This window comes from Cibotium barometz, chromosome 11 (assembly GCF_041138505.1).
Source record: "Cibotium barometz isolate CiBa-2024 chromosome 11, ASM4113850v1, whole genome shotgun sequence".
Classification (NCBI taxonomy): Eukaryota; Viridiplantae; Streptophyta; class Polypodiopsida; order Cyatheales; family Cibotiaceae; genus Cibotium; species Cibotium barometz.
This window is the reverse complement of record NC_141056.1, coordinates 59,421,722-59,446,620: the sequence shown is the minus strand read 5'-3', so window position 1 is coordinate 59,446,620 and position 24,899 is coordinate 59,421,722. Positions and strand designations below refer to the sequence as shown.

Genomic DNA, 24,899 nt, shown 5'->3' with positions numbered 1-24,899 from the left:
AAGGACACCATGATGCTTTGAGTGATGCACTTTGCATTGGTGACAATTTTGCTGTCATAGCTCCTCATGACAATGAGGAGCTTGCAGATTTTTATGTCTTGAAATGCACAGCTCAGAAGCAAAAATCTGATACTAAGCTAACAGATGGCTGGGGGAATGTTTGCCTTGCTGGTTCATTTGTTGTCAAGGGAATATGGTACAAACAAGCGAAAGGAAATCCCTATGAGTATAAGCTATAACGGCGCAAGCCTGAAGCTATTTTGCCATCCCACCTTGTAAGATCCATCAAGTTCCCAATGGAAAAGGTTCAAGGACGTGGGATGAAATTTTTTATTTCCCCAGAAGCATATGAGGCTATTTACAATACCACTCCCTTTGATGTATAGCTTGCTGAAAATAATTCAAGCTGTTTCTTTTGGACATACTTGTTTTTTTTGGATCCTCGTCTACTCATGCTGATCTCTTGCAGGCAAGGGTCACCAAGAGCCACACCAGGCTTGTGGGTGTCTGTGAATGATAATTAAACTTGCCTGATCTTTCTTAGGGATGCTCAAATTGTGGTACATGGTAAATCTTACTAGGCACATTCCATACATGTCAAGGTATTCTTTTACACTATGGGTCTTATGATGTGGCATGACCATATTGCTCAAGATGCACAATTAATGAGCTTCTAAAGTATACCACTATACCAGTACCTAGCAGGAGAACCTTGGTAGCACTTGGTAGTAGGCTACAAGCATCTAGGTAGCACCAAGATAGCAGAAGATAGTGATATGGTATCAAGCAGGTAGTAGTATGGTAGCACCTGCATACTAGCCTGGCAGCACCTGGGAATAAACCAAGCATCTGCATAGTAACCTAGCAGCAGGAACTTGGTAGCACTTGGTAGTAGCCTGCAAACACCTAGGTAGCACCAAGGTAGCAGTCTACAGATTATACTAGTGTTTCAAATTTAGTAGTGCAAAAACATTATAGCAGAAATTGAAAAACTTTACATTATACTAGTGTTTCAAATTTAGACTAAATGATATTTGTAATCAAGACAATAACTTATATATCCAGTTTGAAAAGATGCAGGGGGGAGGAGAGCTTGAGCTCTTGCAAGCACACACACACACTCACAAAACCCTAATAGAGAACACACAAGGTGAGAGGCTGAAAATCTTCTTATTCTCTACTCAACACTCAACACACCATATACAAGAATAAGAGTACACACAATATGAAAGGTACTCAACCAAATACATACACGGGTTCTCTATAGTGTGAACCCGACTAAATGAGCTGGCGCTATAACTATGCCAGTCTCTAGAGTGGCTGTCACACAGCCTGTCATCCCACTGGCCGCATATCACCCAAGATATCACCAACTATGCCAGTGGTGTAAGTGCGGGGCCTATCCCCCAGGCGGGTCATCAGTGTCCACCGCCTCACTAGAGCTCGATATCTCAACACAGTCTACAGCTTTGCAAGAGTGCAAAAATGGCCATCGCATTATGTCGGTTAGAACACTTCTACAACATATACAAGGTTCCAAAGTGGACTCCATAATAAAAATTTACATTTAGTTTGTTGGGAACATAATGGGCTGATCACAAGTCTCGCTATTCTACAGCTCGTGCATATGTTTGTCCATCCACCTCCTTTGCACAGCTATGCTGTCATCATCTTTCATGATTGGTAGCGGCATATCTATAGTATAGGTGACGCGATCCTCGACACCAAGCCATGTATCAAGCCAACCTCTGAGGACTGTCCGCTTGCGTTTCCCCAGGGTCTTGATCTTCCATTTTCTTTACTATACATGCCGTTCCTTGAGGATTCCATAAAGTTTTGTACTCGCTATCATCCACCATGATAGTGTTTGTTGGTGAATACTGAGGATAAGCCTCCCAAAACACGGTCAACTTCTTATAAAACACTGGTTTCTTGGTAATTTTGATGTCCTTTTCAGTCCCACATTCACCTTTTACCTCACTTTTTCCCTGAAATGCATCATAAAAACTAACAGCTTGTGCTTTAATCTGTCTTAGCATGTCAGCAGCATTGGTCACAGGAACACCACAATCCCATGTTTTCCTTGCATTCTGTACTATGGCTGCAAGGCATGATGTCTGGACAAAACACCAAAAACTGACCTTTTCCCAGACATCATTATCCTCCTCTGTGACTTAAATACCATCCTGCACTGTATCAACATCCTGCACTTTATCACCACCATCCTGCTTTTTATCACCATCCTACACTTTATCACCACCATCTTGCACTTTTTCACCATCATCCTGCACTTTATCACCACCATCCTGCACTTTATCACCACCATCCTGCTTTTTATCACCATCCTGCACTTTATCACCACCATCCTGCACTTTTTCACCGTCATGCTGCACTTTATGACCACCATCCTGCTTTTTATCACCATCCTGCACTTTATTTACACCATCATGCACTTTATCACTATCTTGCAGTGTATCACCATTCTGGCTTGTGAGGACATTGCCAGATATTTCAGCTAGTCCATCCACACTGACAGTGTCTGCAATGATAAATTTCATACATTGGAAAAGAACTTAATGAAATACATAACAATGAGAGATATATAAGAAACAAAATAGTCGGACTCTTTTCATTCATTAAATAGAAAATGTCAACAATTTGGTTACAGAGCCAGAATGGCTATTGATGGGACAAACCCAAAAAAGGGGGTTGACATGCATTCATGGGGAGAACTAGCAGAATTTAGGGTTGCAATCTTTTTTTGACTTTGGTAGTAGCACATTTTCGTCCCGATCCTTCAGAGATATTGGCAGGTTCCTCCTTGTCCGGTTGATCATCTATTATATTGGAAGCTTTATCTAGGTCCTTATTGCTTGAAGTTGGAGGATGCTGGCTAGAAGATCCTCCTGCATGGAAAACAATCATTAGCAAGTGAAAACATATTAGTCTACATTCAATTATAAAAGTGAACACAACCTTTCGTTTTCCTCTTTCTTTCCCTTTTCAACATTTTAAAGGCTTGTAGCAGTGAAGGACTCTCTTCTTGATGATTCTCCTTGTCCATGTCACTATCTACAGGACTTTCTACACCCAATTCCACAAGTTCTCTCTCCTTGATAGTGTCATCCTTTGGATCAGGTTCCTTGTTTTTTCCACCGAAATCTGCCACCACGGTCTCAAGTTCCGTGTCCAACTGTATATTTTCTACATTACAACCTGGTGTTGAAAAAACTTCATCCATTGGCTGAATATTTTTGGCATCCTCATTATCTGCAATAAATTCAATCATTAGAAAATATTTTTCCACCTTAGTAGACAGTAAACCATACCAAATTGAAAGTAAACCCTCACAACTTAACACAAGCTCTACCGATTCCAGCTACAAAAGTTACATACTAGAAGCTATCATACTTACCTTCAAACCTCCCAGCTTGCCTTAACATCTTCGTATCCCTTGGTAGCTTTCAGCATGCCTTAACATCTTCGTATCCCTTGGTAGCTTTTAGCATGCCTTAACATCTTCGTATCCCTTGGTAGCTTTCAGCATGCCTTAACATCTTCGTATCCCTTGGTAGCTTTCAGCATGGAAGACTCAAGCATATCTTGGTAGCTTTTAGGCATCCCTTGGTAGCTTCCAATGGTAGCTGTTAGGCTTCCTAAGGTAGCTACCAGGCTTCAAAGGGTAGCTATCAGGCTTTTAAGGATGAGAGGCTTCAAGGATAGTTACCAGGTACCTACCAGGCTTCCATGGGGAAGCTCTCAGGCTTCCATGGGGAAGCTCTCAGGCTTTTAAGGGTAGCTGAAAAGCTGGAAGGTAGCTACCAGGTAACTACCACGATTCCAAATGTAACTTTTAGGATATTAAGGGTAGCTGATAGGCTTTGAAGGTAGCTACAAAGCTTTCAAGGGTTAACACCAATCTTCAAAGAGTAGCTATCAGGCTTGAAAGGGTAGCTATCAGGCTTTTAAGGGTAGCTGTCAGCCTTTCCAGGTAGCTACCAGGTAGCTACCAGGAATCTAAGTAGCTCCCAAGCAGCATAAGAGCTACCAGAATCAGCTGCCATGCTACAAATGACAACTTTAGGTGGTACCATTTATCCACATGCATCTTACCCTCACCCACCTTACAAAAAGGCACACAAAAAAACCAGTAATGAAGACAAGGGTTAGAGAGCATAACGGTATGCTACGTACCGTGGGAAAAGCACGATTTGGCAGCAGTGTTTGGAAGCATGGAGGGTACTGTGCTTCGTGACTCCCTTGCATAACCAGGGGCATCAATGTGGCCAAGCATCAGCAAAGACCTTGTAGCAGGCGAGATCATTTGCGTGCATCCCATAGCCATGCAAATCTCTTTGCTTGTAGCAAGGTGAGCAAAACAATAAATATGATAAGCATGACCACAAGGAAGTATAAATATGAAAAGACCATCTTCATCATACATGACCAATCCACAAGCAGAACAAATATTGTGTGCATCCGATAAGCCCAGATCTGCATGTGGTAATTTAGGTGTTGGCAAGGATAGGAACACTTTGTTCCTTCTTGCCTGCATGTCTTTCACAAAATCCACCTGAGCACGCACATGCATCTCTATTTGTTTTGCATTTTCTAGAAACTCTTGACTTTCACAGCCCGCACTAGCAGAGCAGTACCCATAACAACTCCATCCACAGTTTGGATGGTCAGCGACAATCTGTCCACTTTCATCTCCTCAGCTCCTGTAACTTCCCATGGGTCTGACGCATTTTCACCTTTTGCAACTCAGATTGTGCATCTTCCAACTGTCTTTTCAAACTACTAACCAGGAGCTGTGCCCCTTCATCTCGATGCATATCCGCTTTGTACTTCTCAACTTTTCTCGTAGCTTTGTTGAGCTCTGACAGGGCATGAGCATATTTCCTTTCAAGCACCTCAATTATTCCGTCCAACACAGCAATTGCCTCTGAGTCCACATGCATATTTTGTACTGTCTCCGATTGCTCAAGAGGCTTCACCTGTTCAAACCTGGAGGTATGCGGTGCAGAGGAAGCATGAAAAATAGACCATCGGTGCTTTTTTGCTTGTAGCTTCTTTGCATCCATAGCCGCTATCATGCTCTCAGAAAATAAAGCCCAATCGACTGGCCCTTTTGTACACTCTGTAAATGCCTTGGTCACCTCCATCCCATAGTTGCTGGGAGGTTCCTGATATACCGAAGTAAAAAGGGTGTAGAACTTGGGCCACAACTCTAGCTTCAAAGTCCTGCATTTTACTTTACTGCCCCTTCTTGGCACCTCATCAAAACACGATAGCCAATCTGCATCTGTAAAATTAGCCTCACCCAATGTTTGCGCATCCACTCCAGAATCTGAAAGACCGTAGACTTCATGTGCTTGGGCTTTGGTCATACAGAAAACTGACTTTCTTTCAAACTAGACATATGGAGGGTACCAACGCGATTCCCTGCAACATTCCATAGCACAACTAGAATCAGTCCAACACATTTTGCTAACATATTTTCATGTATGACCTGCTTGCTTTGGACATGCACCTTCCATATATATGCATGAGGCAACAAGTATGCTTATGTTAACAATGCTTGTGCGCATGTATAGAAAGTGTGGGAGTATCAAAGGTGTAGAAAATGTATTCTCCAGTGTGTTGTCAGCATGCAATATGCAATGTAGTGTTACTAAAACTCAATAAAGCACTATTGCCCACAACTTGAATTTTTCTAGGGATGTTTTGGTATGCAACACACTTATTGCAATACACAACAAGTGAGGAGTCATCATTGAAGCAAAAAATTTATTTTGTAAGGTATTCAATAGGGACATTGTTTCATGGATGACATTGTGAGCACACTCACTCCATTACCCCCTGGAATAGCATGGTAATACCCTAGCATGCATGTGCAACACACCTCTAGAAAAATTCACACAAGCCAGGCACCTGAACAAAAATTGGCTGCACAACATGTGTAAAGATGCTCACCTCTGTGCTTGGAGTGGCATCTGAGCCCAGCTGCATGTTGAACTTCTTGCTTGGTGTAGTAGGTGATTTGGGTGAAAGAGGATAATGCCCCTTTCTTATAGCTCCTTTGGCCTTTGCTGCAGCTGAGGAAGGAGAGGAGGAAGCTAGCACCCTGCGAGATTTCCTGGCTAGGGATGGCTCTAGAGAAGATTCAAAGCCTGAGGAAGCAGGAGAAGAAGTGGGAGAGGAAGTTCTGTCTGCAGCATTTCCTCTGTGTGTCCTGCTATCTGACCTCCCTCTCGGCTGCTTTGTTGTTGCTCTCAAGCCTCTAGCATTTCCACGCTGGCATGCTTCCCCCCCAAACGAGGGCCCCTGCTGCTGCAATCGACGGGCACTCCTCAAATTTCCACGCTGGCAGGCTTCCCCCCTAGACGAGGGCCCCTGCTACTACTGCAACCGATGGGAACTCCTCATGATGGTTGCGAGACATGCAAAGGTAGTGCCCCCACTCCTTTGAATAAAATAAAAAACTTATTGAAGTCTTTTAAAATTCCCAACACTCCTATGGCTACCAACTGAGCTACCTCCCAGCTCCCAACCCTGAAATCTGGTAGGTAGTGTACCACCTATTCATGCATATACCCTAATATGTACTTTGTGAAGTAATCCTCTTGTACTTTGGCAGTACTGGTATGTTGTAGTATTGGCATGTGCTTAGCTCTAGTATGTTCAGTACTATGTGTACTATCACACAACTACAGTAAATACTTGGAATACTATGGTTCTATGTACTATGATATGTCAATACTATGTCCTTTCTGTACTTTAAGCTCTTTGTTCTTTGGCAGCATTGGTACGCCAATGGCATTAGTATGGTGTAGTACTTGTGTAGAGCGGTTCTCTCTACCGTGCAATATAGTGCTCATAGAGTACTACCGATCAACAAATGTGTTAAGAACACAATGTCAATCCGAGGACTCGACCCGATTAGTGCATGAAGGCTTATCCCTTGAGGGAGAGCTCACATACACGAACCACCACTTGACGATTCAACCATTCAACACCTCAATCAATCTCTCAATCCCTTAAATCCACTACACTAATCAAGAGAACAAGCAATACATGGCAATCTCTTAATCCCATTCAAACATTGATTAAATCTTAGCTTTCCCTAATGCCAGCAAACCCATAAGCATGCATCTACTAACCCACAAGCTTAAGCAAGCATAGAATGTAACATTCACAAACCCACAAGCTCATAGAGAGAGTCTATCCATGAATAACTCATTGCCAATGAAGTGGACAAGAGCTTGCATCAATGGAGACTACACACACACACTACAAGCATGCAGCATGTTGAAATTTGAGCATAATGATGAGCTATGGTGGATCAAACACTAGAATCAACATCATTAACAAAGTGATTAGTAAATGATTAAGACGTAATTAGTGAATAATTAGCAAATAGATTAATGTAGGCATGGATACTCAAAAACCAGCAAATTCTCATTAGGGCTATGCCTCAATTTATAGAGTTTACATCAAGCATCAAATCCCATTGATTTCTCCATGATTCACTCCCAGGATATATCTCCACCTTTTGCCTGATTCTCTCCACCTCTTCTCTTTTCCTCGAATATCTCCCAAAATATCTCCACACTCCTAAATTCCCTCATGCTACCCATTATTCTCTCCCAGTAGATTCTTCTCACCTTTTCACAGGTTCTTTCACAATTACATCTTCTCTTTTACAGCCTCTATCCAAGAGCTTGTTCCCACACACACCCTATTCACTTGTATATTTCAACACCTCCCCTCAAGTGAATACTCCTAGTACACCTAGACCCTATACCAAGTTTGCCTCCCCTTACTTGGTAGTCCGCGACCAGTGTCTACTCCTCCCCTCAAGTTATCTCAGCACACCTGGACCCTGTATCAAGTTTCTTTCTTACTTGACAGTCCGCGACCAGTGCCTCAAGTCCCTAAACTCCATAGTCCTTGACACTCTCTCTCTCTATGTGTCCAAGGTTACTATAAGTGCCCGCGACCTTGACTAAAGTGCTCACACATACATCTACCACGTGGCCTACATCATCGGTGGCTCAGAGGTGGTTTTACTTTATTGGGGCAGGTTACATTGGGTTGTGGGGTCTCTCTCTCTCTCTCTCTCTCTCTCAGAGATTTTCACACGGCTCCTCACTCTTTGGAGCCTCACATCTTCTCTTGTCTTCAGTCTTCTTTTCTTGGGCATAGAGGTGGTGAGATTACCTCATGGCATTTTATTATTTACAGAGGTAGTATGGGTTGGACATGCTATCCAAGGATGTCTCTATCACAGTAGGGGATACTTCCTCTACAGATACCATATCTCCTAGCAATAATGATTTGTTTGCTTCATACCTAGGGGTTTCTTGAGGTTCCTCTGCATAGATTGGTCTTAGCATTCTTACGGGAATAATGTCATACCCATCTGGATCACAGAACTGTGTTTGCCTTGGCAATGCACAAGTGTCTATGGTAGCTAAAACATGGTTCCATTCTAAGGGATCTATTAAGTTCTCAGGAAAAGGTATAGGGATATACGCCTCATCCGTCACACTTCTGTCTATGGTAACATTTCCAGGTTGCAAGTCTCGACAAGATGCTCCACAGATCCGTAGATCAGCTCTTCCTTCAGACATAGTTGCTCCCGATGCTTATGAAGAAACGGAATCAAACTCATCCACAGGAGAGTGCATCACATCTCGATAAGCATGGTTTTTCAGATTCACCCTCGTGGTTACATTCTCATGTCTGAGGTACAAGTAATTGTAACCCCAGTCTTGAATCATTTTGAATTGGCGCATGAATGGCCTTCCTAGGATCACTTCGTAATTTGTGTTCTTGCCAAAGTCTACGATAGCAAAGGTATCTCCGTACTCAATGCCACATGACTTGACCATAACGTTCTCAAGCAATCCTATGGGACTCTCTAGATTTCCGTCTGCCAATTGCAAACTCATCCTTGTTCTTCTAATTGCAGGTTTTCCCCACATTTCCCATACAGTTTTTGTTGCTATACTCACCCCTGCTCCGCTATCTAGAATAGCTATAGATTCAATTTTGTTGATCTCCACAGGAAGCGTAGTATTTCCTTCATCGTCTTCACAATACTTGCCAACTTTGTTCACAGGAACCGGAATTGTTTGCTTAAGCATTAGCCCAGAAGCCTTTGCCTTCAACAACTCCTTAACCTGGATGTTCTGGTTCCACAATACTGCTCAGTTAATTGTGTAGCCACTTCTCCCCACAATCTTGGCCTAAGCTTTAAGAACTCTGCGAGTGGAATGGTACACATAACTGGTGCCGACATTAAAGCTTGCAAACTCCCTATGTCTCGTTCCTGATGAGGTTGTCGTGTCATTGATGGTACTCGCATGATTTGGCTATGTGCCTCGTACAGTCCTAAATATGAGGGCAGTGTCTTGCATGTGAGCTTGTTGCTCCGAGCTGAGACAACAGTCTGAGCATCATCTGGTAGAGATAAAGCATCTAATTCTTGAACCCTTTGATTCGATAATTCTACTATAGAGAATAGTGGTGACTTGTCAGAAGATGCTTGATCCTCGACTTGTTTTTGCACCGCTTCCCACATCTCCCTTTGCTACTACTTCCTCTATTTCAGGAATTTCATCTCCAAAATCCGTGGTAGTCAATGGTTTTGACTCATCTGCATTGGTATGAGGTAAATCATCTCCTTCAGGCATTTCTGGGAAATGTAGAGATACAACTTCACTTCCCTTTTCTATGCTTGGCATGGCTTCTGGTATCATCTCTAAGTTAGGCTTCAGAGAAGCAGGTCCTCTTGCGTACATAGGTGGTGGGCCGTCTATTAGAGTCTGAGTATCCCTAATCAATTGTTTATGGATAGCCAAGTTGATTGTCTCTTCACGAGGGTTGGGATATTCTTGCAGCTTCTTAGGCAGCTCGGTCAGAGCTGTGATCCTACTATTATACTCTTGAAGCGCTGCATCTAAAGGCTCGTACACCTTGTCCACAAGGACTGATCCTCCTGAGCTTTCCTCAGACTCGGATGCTTTTCCCTTTTGCTCATTTTGAGTTTTCTCTCCGATTTGTTTTGTTTTCAACATTCCTTCTAGCTCTTTTGGGATAGAGTTTCCTCCATTAGACTCGCTCTTCTGCTCCTTCAACTTCTTACTCCCCTTGCTGCGTGGTTTACGTCGAGTTGATTTCTTTCTCTCTTTTCCATCTTTGGATAGAACCTTAATCTCAGAGGGTTTCTCAACAACCTCTTTGACATTCTTTTGCGCTTGGGCTCTAGTCACTACTCTTAGCGACACTAGTTCATTCTCCTCCTCAGATGTCGTGGGTGATGGAATCACTTCAACATAGTTGAGGGGCGCTTTAGCTATTTGTGCTGCCGGATCCGTAGGCTTCAACAAGAAATCCTTTGGTAGATGGTTAATGCTACACCCTTGGCAAAACCTCTCTATAGGTGGAAACGTAGATGTTGTGCCTATGTTAGCTAAGAGGGGTCGTTTCTTTTTTGGACATTCTCTCGCCCAATGTGGTCCACCACATTTGTAGCATGGTCCTGTTTGTTGCATGGGGTATAGTCTCTTTGTAGGATATGGTCCTGGATAACCTTGAGTCTTGGTTGGCTGAGATCCTATAAGCATCAAAGAGCTTGGGTCTCCATTAAAGTCATGAACTAGGCTTGGTCCAGTTGGGTTCTCAAAGTAGGGTCGACAAGAGGATGCTCCACTTTGATGTAGCATGGTTGAGAGCTAACCATCTCCATTCCTAATTCAGGATTCTCATATTCCACATATCTAAAGGAAGCTCTGCCAGGTGGAGGAGGTTGAGCTCCTAGCACCAGCCGTGCTTGCTCTTGAGCAACTAAGGTTCTCTCATGGTTCACAACTTGCTGCCTAGGTGCAGAGTTGTTTGCTTATTCCCTTTGTATCCTTGCAATGTGATTGCAGTCCGAAGTCACATGTGTGTAGTTCCATTTACAAAGCTGGCACCACTTCTTTGTTGGTTGATTGCCAACCAATTGTGAGAAGGTTGGGCACTGCTCAGTTTTATGGCTACCTCCACATCCTCCAACAGACATAGGGGCTTGTAGGTACAGTATGCATGTATGATGGTTGGGGTTGGTAGGAAGGTCTGTAGTATTGCCCCATCTTTTTCAATACTATCTCGACAATCTGATCTGGATTAACTAATGGCACACGAGAGTCAGAGCCCTTCCCAGAGCTACGTTTATCATCCAGAGATGACTATCTTGGTTTCCCATGCCAGTCATGTCAAAGTTGTCATCGTAATCCATGGCATCCATGCAACACTCATTGAAGATGACATGCTTCTTTGCGTACAAGTGAGCGTGAAGTGTCTTGTTTCGTAAGCCTTCCAGGAAGATAGAAATTAATCTTCCTTGGCTTGGCTTCTCATCGTCAGGGCTTTGATTGATGTACTGCTTTAGCCTATTTACGCAATCTCGCACCGATTCTTGATCTTTTTGCTTAAAGGCGTAAATTTGAGCTACCGCATTGTGCTTAATTCCCATTTTTGAAAATGTAGCTATAAAGCTCTTTTCCAGCCCATCGAAAGATCACTTTGCCTCAGGCTCTAAAGTCTGAAACCATGATAAAGACTTACTCTCTAGCGTCAAGCCAAATCCTTCGATTTGTGTATGCGTATCCGTGACTTGCTCCGCATGTATAGCTTGCTTAAAGCTGCTATATGGTTATATGGGTCTCCGGAGCCGTCATACTTCTTGACAAGCTTTTGCAGCGCAGATGGTCTCACTTTTCTAGAGTATTCATCGTCATGTCTCCTATATGAGTCTCGGCCTCTAAATCTAGGCTCTTCAAATGTCAATTCTCTTGGTCTATGGGGTTCTCTTGGAGGTACATATCCACTTGCTCATGGTCCTTCTTCTCCCCTAGATTCTCTAAGAGCCCCGGTTCTCCTTGTAGGATCAATCGTTGGAAAGACTGGTCCTTTAGCAGTTGTTCGCATGGAAGGTGCTGGTGGTGGGGTTCTAGCCCATGGTGGTGCTAGTGTTTCTCCTCGAAAGGCAGATGCATCTGGACGTGCCGTGTCTAAGGTAGACACCTCAGTGAAAAGGGGCCTTTCTTTCCATGTCATTTTCCATTCAAGGGTTCTAAAGTCGTTCCCCCATCTATCATGGACATGCTTAGTGAAACCTTCTAGATGCTCTACAGTTATTGTATGCGTGACTGGAAGCTCTCTCTCTCTCTCTCTATATATATATATATGTATGTATATGTATATATATATATATTTTTTTTTTAAACCCTACCTAACCACTAAATGCAACTAACATGTATATGTGTGTAACTATCTTTTTTTTAATTTTTTAATTTTTTACTTTTTTACTAATTACACAAAAATACGAATTACGTTAAAAAATACTTATTATGTAAATTACACTAATTATGCAAAAAATTTACAAAATTTTAAAAAAAATACAGAATATGCAAAAAATATGGACTCAAAATAAAACACATAATTTATAGATTTTTTTTCTTTCTTTCTTTTCTTTTATAATTATTTTTATTTATTTTTTTTATTTTATTGTTTTTTTATTTTTTTTATATTTTTTTCAAAAAAAATTCAAAGAACATGGAAATTAATAAAAAAAATAAAAAAATAAAAAAATACTAACCTTATCTTCGGCGCCTTATCGCTTCCGGGGTTTCTGCAGTCGCCTTCGCTTCCTCCCTCGTCTGCGCTTTCTTCTGCTACAGCCAACCGCCACCGCCAACAATGCCTGGGCCTCCTCAGCCCTTCTCGCCTTCTGGCCTTCGCTTTCGCACACCGGCCTTGCTTACTTGCGGCCAGTCAGCCACCAACCTTTGCTTCCACACCCCGCTCTCTCTTTAGCCTTCGCCGGCACGTTCACCTTCGCTGGCCCTCCTCCGCCACCTTCACCTTCGTTGCCCCTCTTCCTTCGCTTCCACACAGCCTTCGCTTCTTTGCTTTTGGCCTTTAGCGGCCAGCACTGCTTCGCCTTCCAGTAGCCTTGCTGCCTCCACCTTCGCTCTCGTTCGGCCACTTCACCAACATCGGCTACTCTTCGTCTCACCTTCCTGCCTTCGCTGACGCTCGGCCTCACCTTCGCCCTTCTCGCCTTCTGGCCTTCTTCGCAGCTGCTATGGCTGCTTGCCTTCTGGCCCCTCACAGCTACAGCCGCCTGGGCCTTCGCCTTCGCAGCTGCCTCTCGCCGGCCACCACCTCACCGTCTCTTTCGGCCAGCCTTCGCTTCTTTGCTTTCGGCCTTCAGCGGCCACCTAACCAGCTGACCCCGCCAGCCTTCGCAGCTAGTACCGCCTTCTTGCCCGACCTCCTCGCCACCACCGGCCAACCTTCTTGCGGCCGCCTTCGTCTGCTTTTCGTCTCCTTCACGCCCTTCTCGCCTCCTTTACCGCCTTCAACGGCCACCTCACCACCGCCTGCCTTTTCTGCTTTCAGCCGGCCGCCTTCTACAGTCACCGCCGTTGCAACAAGGCGTAACGCATGGCTCTTCAAGGTGGATCTTGTTAAGCTTAGGGAAAAGCTAGCCCTGCCAGTTGGGTCTTGTGAGCTTGCTGTACCTGGTGAGCCAATGTAAGCGTGTTCTGCAACCATTTTGTCACAGTCCATTAAGTTTAAATTTTGTGCTTATAAAGAGCATAGGGTAATAATAACACATTCCACAAATTGTTTGAGCTCATCGGGCAGAAATAATACAGCGCATTAGGTGAAAAACCTTGTTTATCTGGGCTTGTATAAAAAAATGTATTTTCTCTAGGTTCTTGCAGCGCTGTAAGAAGACGCGTCATCTCCTTACTTAGGGTGGACCACACCCTATGTGTGTTGCAATCAAATTCATCTAGAGATATAACAAAAATAAAAAATAAAATTTACGACCTTATCCGGTCCCTCCTTTGCCTTTGTAATCTACTTTTTTTCTTTTCTAATCACTAGCTCCGAGATTTCACACTCGTGCTAACCCTAAACCTAAAAACAAAAAGAAATAGTGGTAGTAATGCAAGCTTCTCAACCGGTTTTGAGTCTTCTCCCCGGCAGAGCGGCGCTAATGGAGAGACGGAAGACTCTCTCACTTGTAGCATGAGTAGTATGATCCGTGTGTAGCTCAATCCAATGGGATTTGCATCCCTTTTGGAGCTAGGGATTCAACCCGTACCGGTGCACAAAAGCTTATCCACCCACGAATGGAGAGAATGCTATGAACACTACTACCTTGACATAGACTTTACACACACAAGCTCAATCTTGCCATAACTCATTCACTCATCATCCCACTCATTCATGCATCCAATACAAGAAGAAAGCTAAGCTAATGCATACACAAGCTCAAAGCATACTTCATTCTCAAGCACTTACTTCCCTAGCATGCACACAAACCTTGAAGCTTAATGGAACTTGAAATAAACATACATTCTCATTCACTACTCAAGCAATGCCTTGCCCATGGATAAGCTACAAGCTATGGAGAAGCTTAAGCTTAAATCCACTACCACACAAAGCCTAATAGAGAATCCACAAGCATCAACAAAGAAGCATGCACACTAGAGAATAGAGATGAGAAGAGAGAAAAACATCATCTCATTGCATTGAATTAGAAGAGCATTGCTCATACAATAGTGTAGATGGGGAGAGAGAAGAGCTTGCACCTCTATGAACAAGAGGGAGAGCTAGTCTCAAGAGAGCTCAAGAGAGCTAGTCTCAAGAGAGCTCAAACATGAGTTTAGCCCAATGTGTCCATAAGCTCTCAAATGAGCCACTTTTTATACTAAAACTCCTAAAACTTCCAAAACTTACCATGTGGGATTATTCTCAAGCCCACTCCCATACTCACCTACAACTTGGAACTTTTTACAAGAGCCCTAAATAAGAATGTCAAGTCTCTTGTTTTCCTGCTTGCATCTTTGTGTTGCATCCTTGCATTGATCACCACTCGTCACGCAACACCGTTGAGCGACAAAAATAGCGTGGGATATAGTGGTGTTTATAGCGTGGGATATAGTGGCAGTTATAATGTGGGATATAGTGGTGGTTATAGCATCAAAAAATAGCAATGCTTATTCCTTGATGCTTTTCTAAATCCTTTTATGAAAGCTACCCTATAACCGCCTCTAACCCCTCTTTTTGTTGTAGTGACTATGCCATCTCAAGGTTGAGATAGAGGAGCATTATATATATAGGTGCTCGGTATACTACGAGATCAGAGGGAGGTTTCCCTGCCTCTTCAAAGATGGCTTTGGAACACTATCTAGGATCATGAGCTTCTCGAACCAGAGATGCTTGGGCCTCTTCCTCCTTAGCTCTGCAAACATAGAGACTCCCTCTTGAGACCCAGGCTAGCAACTTATACTAGAGCACCAACACAGAGGTCCCTGAGTGATGACCGACATCTTCCAGGTGGGCTAGGCACCCCAAGTGGATCTCCCAACCCCCCACCTAGTGGCCCAGATAGTGACGCGTGCGCACGATCAAGAGGAGTGGTGCTAGATAGAGCCATCAAGTTGGGCAGAGCCCCACGGCCCCACCCACCAAGCCTCAGACACAGTGACCCCTACATCATAGGAGGATCAAAGAGATTATCTCCCATCATAGTAGGACATTCTCAATCGGGCTTAGCACAAAGGATGTACTAGCGTTTCAAGACCGTATTATATTGCATCGTATGAGGAACATGTTAGGATTGTAGGGTATTAGGTGAGCTATATGCTCTTTTAATAACGGCTCTGATAGTGTTGGGGATTTTTCTCATTTTGCCCCGTATTTCTTTTCACTACCATGATGAGACATTTCATGGGCTTTATGATGTAACACTTTCCTTTGTCTCATAGGTCATTCTGGCCTTTAGTAGATGTTAATATAGGTTTCTTTCTTTATCCATGTGCTTGGATCAAGATAGCACTTTAGCTTGTTTTTTTACCCTTTTGTAGATGTTAATACAACTCTCTCTCTCTCTCTCTCTCTCTCACACACACACACACACACACACACACACACACATGCATGTGTGTGAGAGAGAGAGGTTGGTGAATGCATGTGAAGGAGAGAGAGAGAGAGAGAGAGAGAGAGAGAGAGAGAGAGACTTGCCTATGGATAGGCCATGGGAAAGACGTTGGTGCCTCGTGAGGTAATTTTTAAAAAAAATTTCCCATCGTTTAAGAGACGTTATTTTTTTAAAAGTAACTAGCGTCGATTAAGTGATGCAACTCCAGTATGTAAGCATCGCTAAACATGCCACTTAAACAAAAATACGTTGTTTAAATGACATGCTTAGCGATACTGTTTTGCATCATTTCACCAACGCTAGATTACTTAAAAAAATTTGTCATCGCTTATACGCAACACCCGTCGTCATCGTATATGTGATGCCAGTGCACGGCTATGGTACCTTGGTTTTAGAAGCTACTTGATGATATGGGTGAGCTTGTAGATAGGACCAAAGGCATTGGGCACATGGAAGCTCCGTAATTTTAGGAGCTTACTTGGGGTGCAGTGTGTGGAGTTGAGCTCGAGGGGAAGTGTGTTAAGATATCGAGCTCAACTAGTGCTATGGACATTGTGATGACCTACTTGGGTGAAAGGTTTCGCAGTTATGCTACTGGCTGGGTTTGTGAGATTATGGGCGATATGCCACCAATGGTTTTTACCGGGTATGCGACAACAGCCACTTTGGGCGATATGTCACCACCATAATTCTCATGGAAACATGGCCTATGTTTATAAATTTAAGGAGCAAATTGAGCGAGCTCTCCCTGTCTATGGTCATTTTTTTTTGTCACTCACTTATATATGCATAGAAGAAACACTGTTGTGCTTTAAATGATTAACTTGATCAAGTACTGATGTTGGTCAACTGCATGTTATGCAAGGATTGAGTGAGAGGCCGCATGAGCATTTTTGTTAATTATGAAAATCATTCTCAAAATTTTGATGGATGCACTTTCAATAGCTTTCAGATTGTTTTCGTATCAAATTTTTTAAAAAGTAACTAGTCTTTTGTCATTCATTAAAGTCATCTGTATTTCTTTGTAGCAATACACATGTTAGGGCAATGCCATCAATTATATAATCCAGCAAACTAGCAGTGATACTACCTACTACAACTGCATCAGTAGAACTAGCAAGGAAATTGATCACACTTTTAGTTGAGTCACCACCACCATGATATACCTATATGGATAATGGCAGTCGTGTGATTTACAGGCAAGCCAGTGCTCACATAACACGGTTCGTGGTGTAATTTTCTCGGCTGCAATTTAGAAATCTCGATTGAAATTCTACGTTACCTTTAATTTGGAGGGTTGAAATTTGCACATTTTAGTTAGAAATCCCAGGACTTGTACGATTTCTAGTGATTTTCAAGTCTGGGTGGTTAAACGTACACATTGCCTTTAATTTTAAGGGTTGAATAAAACATTTTTTTCGAGCAATGGGGCGAGTGAACCTCTCTCGTGTGCATCATGATGGAGCATGTGCCATTCAGTAGTAGCCAGTTTAGCATTCTTGTGAGTTTTAAGGGCCCCAAAAAAATACGCTCACACACATCATCAGTAAAAGTAAATGCAACCATAGTTATGTTATTCATATCATCATCGTCATCATCTCATTATCTTAAAGGAGAGTTTCACAAAGCTTCCATGTGGCAAGAATTTGGAGGTTGGAAGAGGGGAGGATGAGATTTGGGTAGAATTTGATTTTGGAAGCCTCAAAAGACGTGTGCCAACGAGTGAATCATAATAATAATAATAATAGATGCAACTAGCAAGGTGTTTAATAATCGTCGCCAGAGTTGAGGCGCTCATGCGCATCTGGTGGGGCGATGTACATGAGCTCGTAGACAAGGCCAGCGAGAGTTCCGCCAACGAGCGGGCCCACCCAGTAGACCCAGTGATTCTCCCAATTCCATGCCACCAATGCGGGCCCGAAGGAGCGGGCCGGGTTCATGGACGCCCCGTCGTAGGGCCCACCGCACAGTATGATGGCCGCCACAATCAGCCCTACCGTGAGAGGGGCGGATGCCGACGTGGACTTGGCCCTGGGGTCCACGGCACATGCGTAGATGGTGTAGAGCAAGATGAAGGTGATGATCACCTCCAACACCACCGCTGCTAGCACCGGCTCGCCGCTACCGAGCGCGTGAACAGGCAAGCTCTGCAAAGAAAATCACCACATCATGTGAACTGGAGCTGATTACGTAATTCGCCCAATCTCAAATTTTGATTAGACTTAATTCCCTTTCCTTACCGATCCGTTAGTGACGTATCTGAGCAGCACGCATGCAAGCGCAGCCCCAGCAAGCTGCATTATGATGTACAGTATGCTCTTGAACACGGTAATATAGCCCCCCACGAGAAGACCCACTGTCACTGCGGGGTTGACGTGGCCTCCGGACACGTGGAAGGAGATGGAGATGGCCCCGTAGATTGCGAATCCATGGCAAATGGCCGCAATGAGCAGCCCGACTGGCGTAAGGGTAGAGCTACCGCTGACCTCAACTGCAATCACTCATAAACGCACACGATTAGCAGAAACCGCTAGGTAAGCCATGCCACACGCCATTGACTGTAATCATCCAACAAACTAGGAATAAATATAGCAAGAGAGAACCAGGCTAGATCAATGGGCACGTTCGCCAAACTTACTGGATATGTATTAGCATATTAAACTTAATAGCTATTGAGCCTAGCTATTTACATTAAAGACTGCAATCAGGCATCAGATGGCGTCATATTTACTTCGTAAAAGCAAAGGTATGATCGACAACGTACTCAGCAATGGTTGTTATGTACAAAGAAGGGGGAAGAACCCCTACCATAAGCTATGGAGCTGCCCTCTCCAATGAAGACGAAGAAGAAAGTGGCAATGAACTCTGCGAAGCCGGCCTTGAGGGGCTCTGGCTCCAAGAGCTCGTTGTAGCGGCCCACGGCAAAGTTTCTGATGGGCATGGCGATCTTCTACGCTCGACGAAATTGTGTAGGCTTAAATAACCTCTTTAATGCCCAGCTTTAGGTTATCGCAGATCTCGAGTAATCAAACTCATCTCCGTGACTCCACTGACATCGTGCTCAGGCTAGAAAGTCCACCGGTACAAACAAGTGCGTTGGATGATTTGCCCACAAGCCGCAAAATAGAGGCCCACTCGGAACTCCTACTAGGCTACTAACATGACTTAGCACGACGGGACAAGGTCAAAGGATTCCCGCCTCAAAAAAAAAAGGCTTGAATTAAAGATTCGGAAATTTTGATATTTTAGTTATAAAAAGTTAATTTTCTATTGACGAACCGGGCATGTGCCTGTCCCACTGTTGCCTCCTCCATCTTCAGACCCTTTCTATAAACTTTGAATATACTAGTGGCTTAACCCATCCCTGAGGGGCAAGAGTATTCTTGCATGTATAAAAATAAAAGGCTCGTCCTTGTCGACCGTAAATTAGTGCAGTGGAGAGAGGTGTTGCTCGAGAGTCCCAAGGTCACGGGTTCAAGCTTTCATTGCGCAAGCGATGGCACGCATGGGTATGTATTGTGTTGCACTTTCTAATTCCAGCCAATTCCACAAAAAAAAAGCTCGTCCTCGGAGGGTGAGTAGAGATAAGCCTTATATTTGAAGCCCATGACGGGCCTCATGGTCCTCAACTTGCCAACCTATGTATAAACACACTATGCTTGCCACATATATCCATGTAGAAGCTCTTAAAGCACTTACATTTCTTAAAGTTTGAATAAAGCACCAAACTTGAAGATTGTATCTGACCATTTATTATTGTCATAGGTCAACTTTAAGATATTTAATGACATGTCTATGCATAAAACATAATCAAACTATACATTAATAACAATCATGATCTTTTTTATATTTAACGACAAGAAGAGTATAAGAAAAGAATGAAAAATAAAAACTATTTGGGATACATTTAATAACTTCATCAAATACTTGTCGTACTTGATCTCTATCACCATGGACATTATAGTCTATTTCATAACAATCAATCAAGCCTAGGCTTTTTTTAATATTCATATAATAATTTGATAAACATCATTCCATCCACCAACAGTTTGAACCCAAGACCAAGTTGGACTATGAAAAATGTGACGCCCTTCTGCAACCAAATTCACCCTTTCTTCAAAGGAAAGAGTACTCCTCATGTGCTTTAAAAAAATGCAAGTAACCTCTTCCATCTCTCTCAATCATACATACATACATATAAGTAAGTAGATGCATGACTACTATGTGTATGAGTGTGTAAATTATAATTGTAACTACTATATGCGTGCACATGGGTGTTAAAAAATAAATTACAACTACTATGTGTGTGTACACGTGTGTTTGAATTAATACATGTAAGTACACACCCTTTTCTCAATGCGTGTGTGAGTGTGTGTGTATAAGAAGTTGCTCTTACTAATCCACTCTCCCTAGAAGTAAGTGCAACTTGAATTCTTATAAACCTACTATACAAAACATACGGCACAATGTATACTACAAAGTTAACACACATACTAAATACATGCAATTCAACTCACAATCTCACATAACCTTTTGTCACACTTTAAAGGCAATATTCTAGAAAACTTTCACCTTCGAAAAATAAATTTCATACTTTTGCTATTCAAATTCTTTCACACACCTAAATATTTTTCAATACTTTCACCCACACACATGCGCGCACACACACACACACGCGCTATTCAAATTATTAAAATATTTAAAACACTTTCAACTTCAATAAAAGAAATCTCTCAAACACACACGACACACACACACGTTCACACACACACACACACAAAGTTTCAACTATCACGCTCTCTCTCCCACACAAACTTAAGACATGCCAAAATAACTCTTTCTCTCTCTCTCTCTCTCAAATAACTAAAATATTTTAAAGAATTTCACCTTTAAAAAAACACACAAACACACACACACACACACACACACACACTTTTCCTATTTGAATAACTAAAATATTTACCTCTCTCTCATACACATGACACACACACACATGAAAGAGAGAGGCCTGATTTGCATTTCTGTCATTCTGTTTGAGTATAATTTTTGCTGTCTGATGTTAATTTTTACAGTTTCAATTTTTTGCATGTTCGTTTTATTTTCTATTCTTAGCGTAGTTTTTTGTATCTTTAATTTTGTGCATTTTAGTTCTCTGTTAAACCCGCACTTGTAGAGAAACTGAAATCTGTACACACCTATAGAGAAACTAAAATTTGTGCATTTCGAATTCCCTACAAATCTCACAGCTGCACACTCATTGAGTTCCCTGCCACACGCATTGAATTCGTTGTAAATCTCACAGCTGCACACGCATTGAGTTCTCTGCACACGTATTGAGCACGCACTTCAAAAAAAAAAAGACGGTTGTGCGTGAACAGCGCACCGCGCGGAGAGACCCACACACCGCACCATAAAGACCGCCAACGCACCGGATAAAGGGGTGCCAAAAAAAAATATTTTTTGTCGCACAAAATTGGGAGGTTTTCTAACTTTCCGAGAGGAGTTAGAAAACACCCATCGTCGAAATTTTGGTCCCGGAACCATTTTCCTATAGTGAGTTCAGTATGGGAAACATGTAAATTTTAGGCGATTTTTGATCCTCAAAAATACGCTATTTTTTTAGCCTAATGTGTTCGAGGGGGTTCAAAATGGGTTCTGGCAAAGTTTGAGCCAACTTGAAAATTTTTGGATTTTTTTGAAAAAAAAACCAATCTTAAAATTTGACCTTATGCACTTGCAGTCGGGACGTCATATAGACACAGCCATAGGGTCTAGGGCACCTTCTAGAGTACCTATGTAGGAAAGTGGGACCCAATCGGTAAGAAATGTGGCAAATATTGCTGAAACCTTTTTCGAATCCCAATCTGATACTCTTTCTAGGACAACTAGCTCATTGTCTATGGACAATCTAGGGCCGTCAAATAGTCATCCCTTAGCCCCAAATAGGACACCCACAAGATCTTTTAATCCATTTGAAGCCGACATCATGGGGTTACCACTCAATGTGAGACTTCAATATGTCTACATGAATGCTCAAGGAGCTGAGATCTTTAGGGATCCACAACAACGGTATCTCGTTAAGATTGTAAACTTTTTCTCAGACCTTGATAGAGCACCTCTAGTCAATGACTAGGGTAACATGTACATGGGTGGAGATGGTATTCGCTATACGAAGTCACCTATCATTCAGAGAATGTAGACAAATTAGGAGAGCTCTCTAAGAGTGGGTTCCTAGATTTATCAAAGCCTTTCGGAGCAAGGGAGTCTAGAGATGATTGGCTCATTGAGCCGGACATGCCTGGACCATCCAATGCCCAGTCCTCAAAGCCATCCATAGATGATTTACTTTTTGTAGATCTAAATTTGGAAAGGGACAAGAAAGGCAAGAGAAAAATAGATCAGGGGACTGAGAACCAATGGGAGTTTGTACGACAAATTCCAGTCACTTCAAGAGGTCTATAAGGACTCTTTAGAAGGATATTATGGCATAACTAGATTGCCAGAGCTAGATCTTCCTCTAGCACTTGTGGTGGTAGTCAAGAAGCTTGCAGGATATAAGAACCGAATCGTTGATAAATGGGCCAATGAATACCGAACCTTAGATTGGAAGGAGATTCGTGAGCTCACGTGGAGAGGACAACCATTATTCATGGAAGTGTTCTCAACTAATACAACTAAACCAGGAGAGACAGCCTTTCTTGGAGAAACTGTTGCTCCTCCCCTACGAGAGTTCACTAGAGAGGGACCGGCTACTACTGTAGCACCAAGATATTATCCTACACCAAAAGTGCAACCACAGATCACACCACAACAACGTTTCTCTCACTATGACAATCGGACAGTAGGGGAGCCAACTCGGCCTCCCATAAATGCACCTCCTGAAATGCGGGTAACAAGATCTTTGGAGAGGGTTGGTGAGGCAGGTAATAGGGGACCCACACCAATTTGGGATGCATATGGACCATCTTACCAAAGAGAGGAACCACTGAGAGTAAGAGGCCGTAGGCCTGATGATGAGTATTCAAGACGAGTAAGGCCATCAACTCTTCAGAAACTGGTAAAGAAGTAAAAGAAGTACGAAGGGTCGAGAGATCCATATGACCATGTAGCAGCATTTAAGCAAGCAGTTCGAGCTGAGCAAGTGAGCATACGCAAATTGAAGGATTTGGGCTCACTCTTGAGGAAAAGGCCCTTGCTTGGTTTCAGGCACTAGAGGCTTTAGACAAATCTTCTTTACGAGTTTTGGAAGAGAGATTCATTGTTGCTTTTTCCTTGATGGGGATTAAGCATGACACAGTAGCAAACATCTACTCTTTCAAGCAAGGCGAGACTGAGAGTGTTAGAGACTATGTAAATAGGATGAAGCAATACATTAATCGTTGCCCAGAAGATGAGAAGCCCACCCAGAGTCGATTAATTTCTCTCTTCTTAAAAGGACTAAAAAATTCAACACTGCACACACATCTCTATGCAAAGAAGCATACAAATTTCAATGAGTGTTGCCATGATGCTATGGATTTCACAGATAACTTCAAATTCCAAGATGGTACTAGCCCTGAGGTGCAACCTAGAGATTAGTGGGGTGATGACCAAGGTTCAGGGTCTAGCGCACTCGTAAATCCAGACCACATAGCTAACCTAGTACTAAGGAGATTAGGACAAACCTATCGCTCACCCATGCAGCCACAATAATAGCAGCAAATGAGGAGTGTACTACCTACAGGTCCTCATCTTTGTGGAGCATGTGGCGGTAACCATAAAACCGAAGAATGTAATACCTTTTCTCCTCTAGTCACAAACCAACCCACAAAGAAGTGGTGCCAGGCCTGTGCTTGGAATTATACCCACACCACATAGGAATGTACTCGCATTGCAAGAATGAGACAAGAGCGTGAGCAGCAAAGGGCTGCAGTGGCTCCATAAATGCATCAACAGTATACTAATTTTGAACATAAGCCACCGATGGCACAAGAGCAAGCACGACCTGTACTTGGTAAACTCAAATATGTGTAGAGACTTGGTAAACTCAAGCTACGTGGAGGAGAAATATGCATCATATTCATCCAAGGAAAATCTCTTTGAAAGTCTCGTATATCCAAGCCAAGCACTGGAGCCTCAACCGCCGGGGGAACAAAGTTCTTTGATGTTGCTAGGCGGCTACCAACCTAGGACTTCAGGCCCCTCAGGTCAATGGCAGCAAAGAAAAGTAGAAGCCAAACTAATGGGCCCCTGTTATGAGTGCAGAGAAGCCCATTGGGCTCGTGATTGTCCACATCGCCAAAGACAAGCAGCTCGATCCAATACAACAGTACCACAGTTTCCACCAATTGAAAGATATTGTCTAGGGTGTTGTGTAGAACACTTTCCAAAGGATTGTTTACTAAAACCACATGAGGAAGGCACCTCTCAACCAAAGGTCTCACTCAACTTTGTAGAGGCAGTTCCATCGCCACCTTCATCAGAGAATGAGGATGTCGTGCCACTTAGAGTCATGACTAGATCACAGACACGAAATGCCGAAATACAGACTAACGAGACACCTCAAACTAGGGATGCAAAGGCAAATCTAGTGGACAAGACCCTACATTCCAATAGAAAAAGGACCACTAGGAGGAAAAAGAGCCGCAACAAGCAAACTAAGAGTGCATCCACTAGTTCTCAAGAAGTCTCCAAATAAAACATGAAGGATTAAGCTTTTACATCCCAAGAAGTGCATGAGGAGCATCAACCTCAACCTGGGCCTAGTGCTAAACAAGATGAGGCTAGTACAACCGAGGATAGTTCAGGGGGTTCTATTTTAGTGGATAAGGTGAACAAGACTCTAGATGCCATCATTGATGCTCATAGAAGTCGCATTGGAGCTTTATCTGAGCTACCCAAGAAGCTT

General features: G+C 42.9%; 1 protein-coding gene across 1 annotated transcript; it reads right to left on the bottom strand.

Annotated features, from left to right (window-relative positions):
- Positions 1-17,588: 17,588 nt before the first annotated feature.
- On the bottom strand, positions 17,589-19,086 carry LOC147634396 (putative aquaporin TIP-type). Its single transcript, XM_086804585.1, has 3 exons — positions 18,821-19,086; positions 18,253-18,503; positions 17,589-18,159 (listed from the first exon to the last, which is right to left on the bottom strand). The coding sequence occupies exons 1-3, from the start codon at positions 18,951-18,953 to the stop codon at positions 17,779-17,781; spliced, it is 765 nt and encodes a 254-aa protein (XP_086660711.1). The 5' UTR covers positions 18,954-19,086; the 3' UTR covers positions 17,589-17,778.
- Between the last annotated feature and the right edge of the window lie 5,813 nt (positions 19,087-24,899).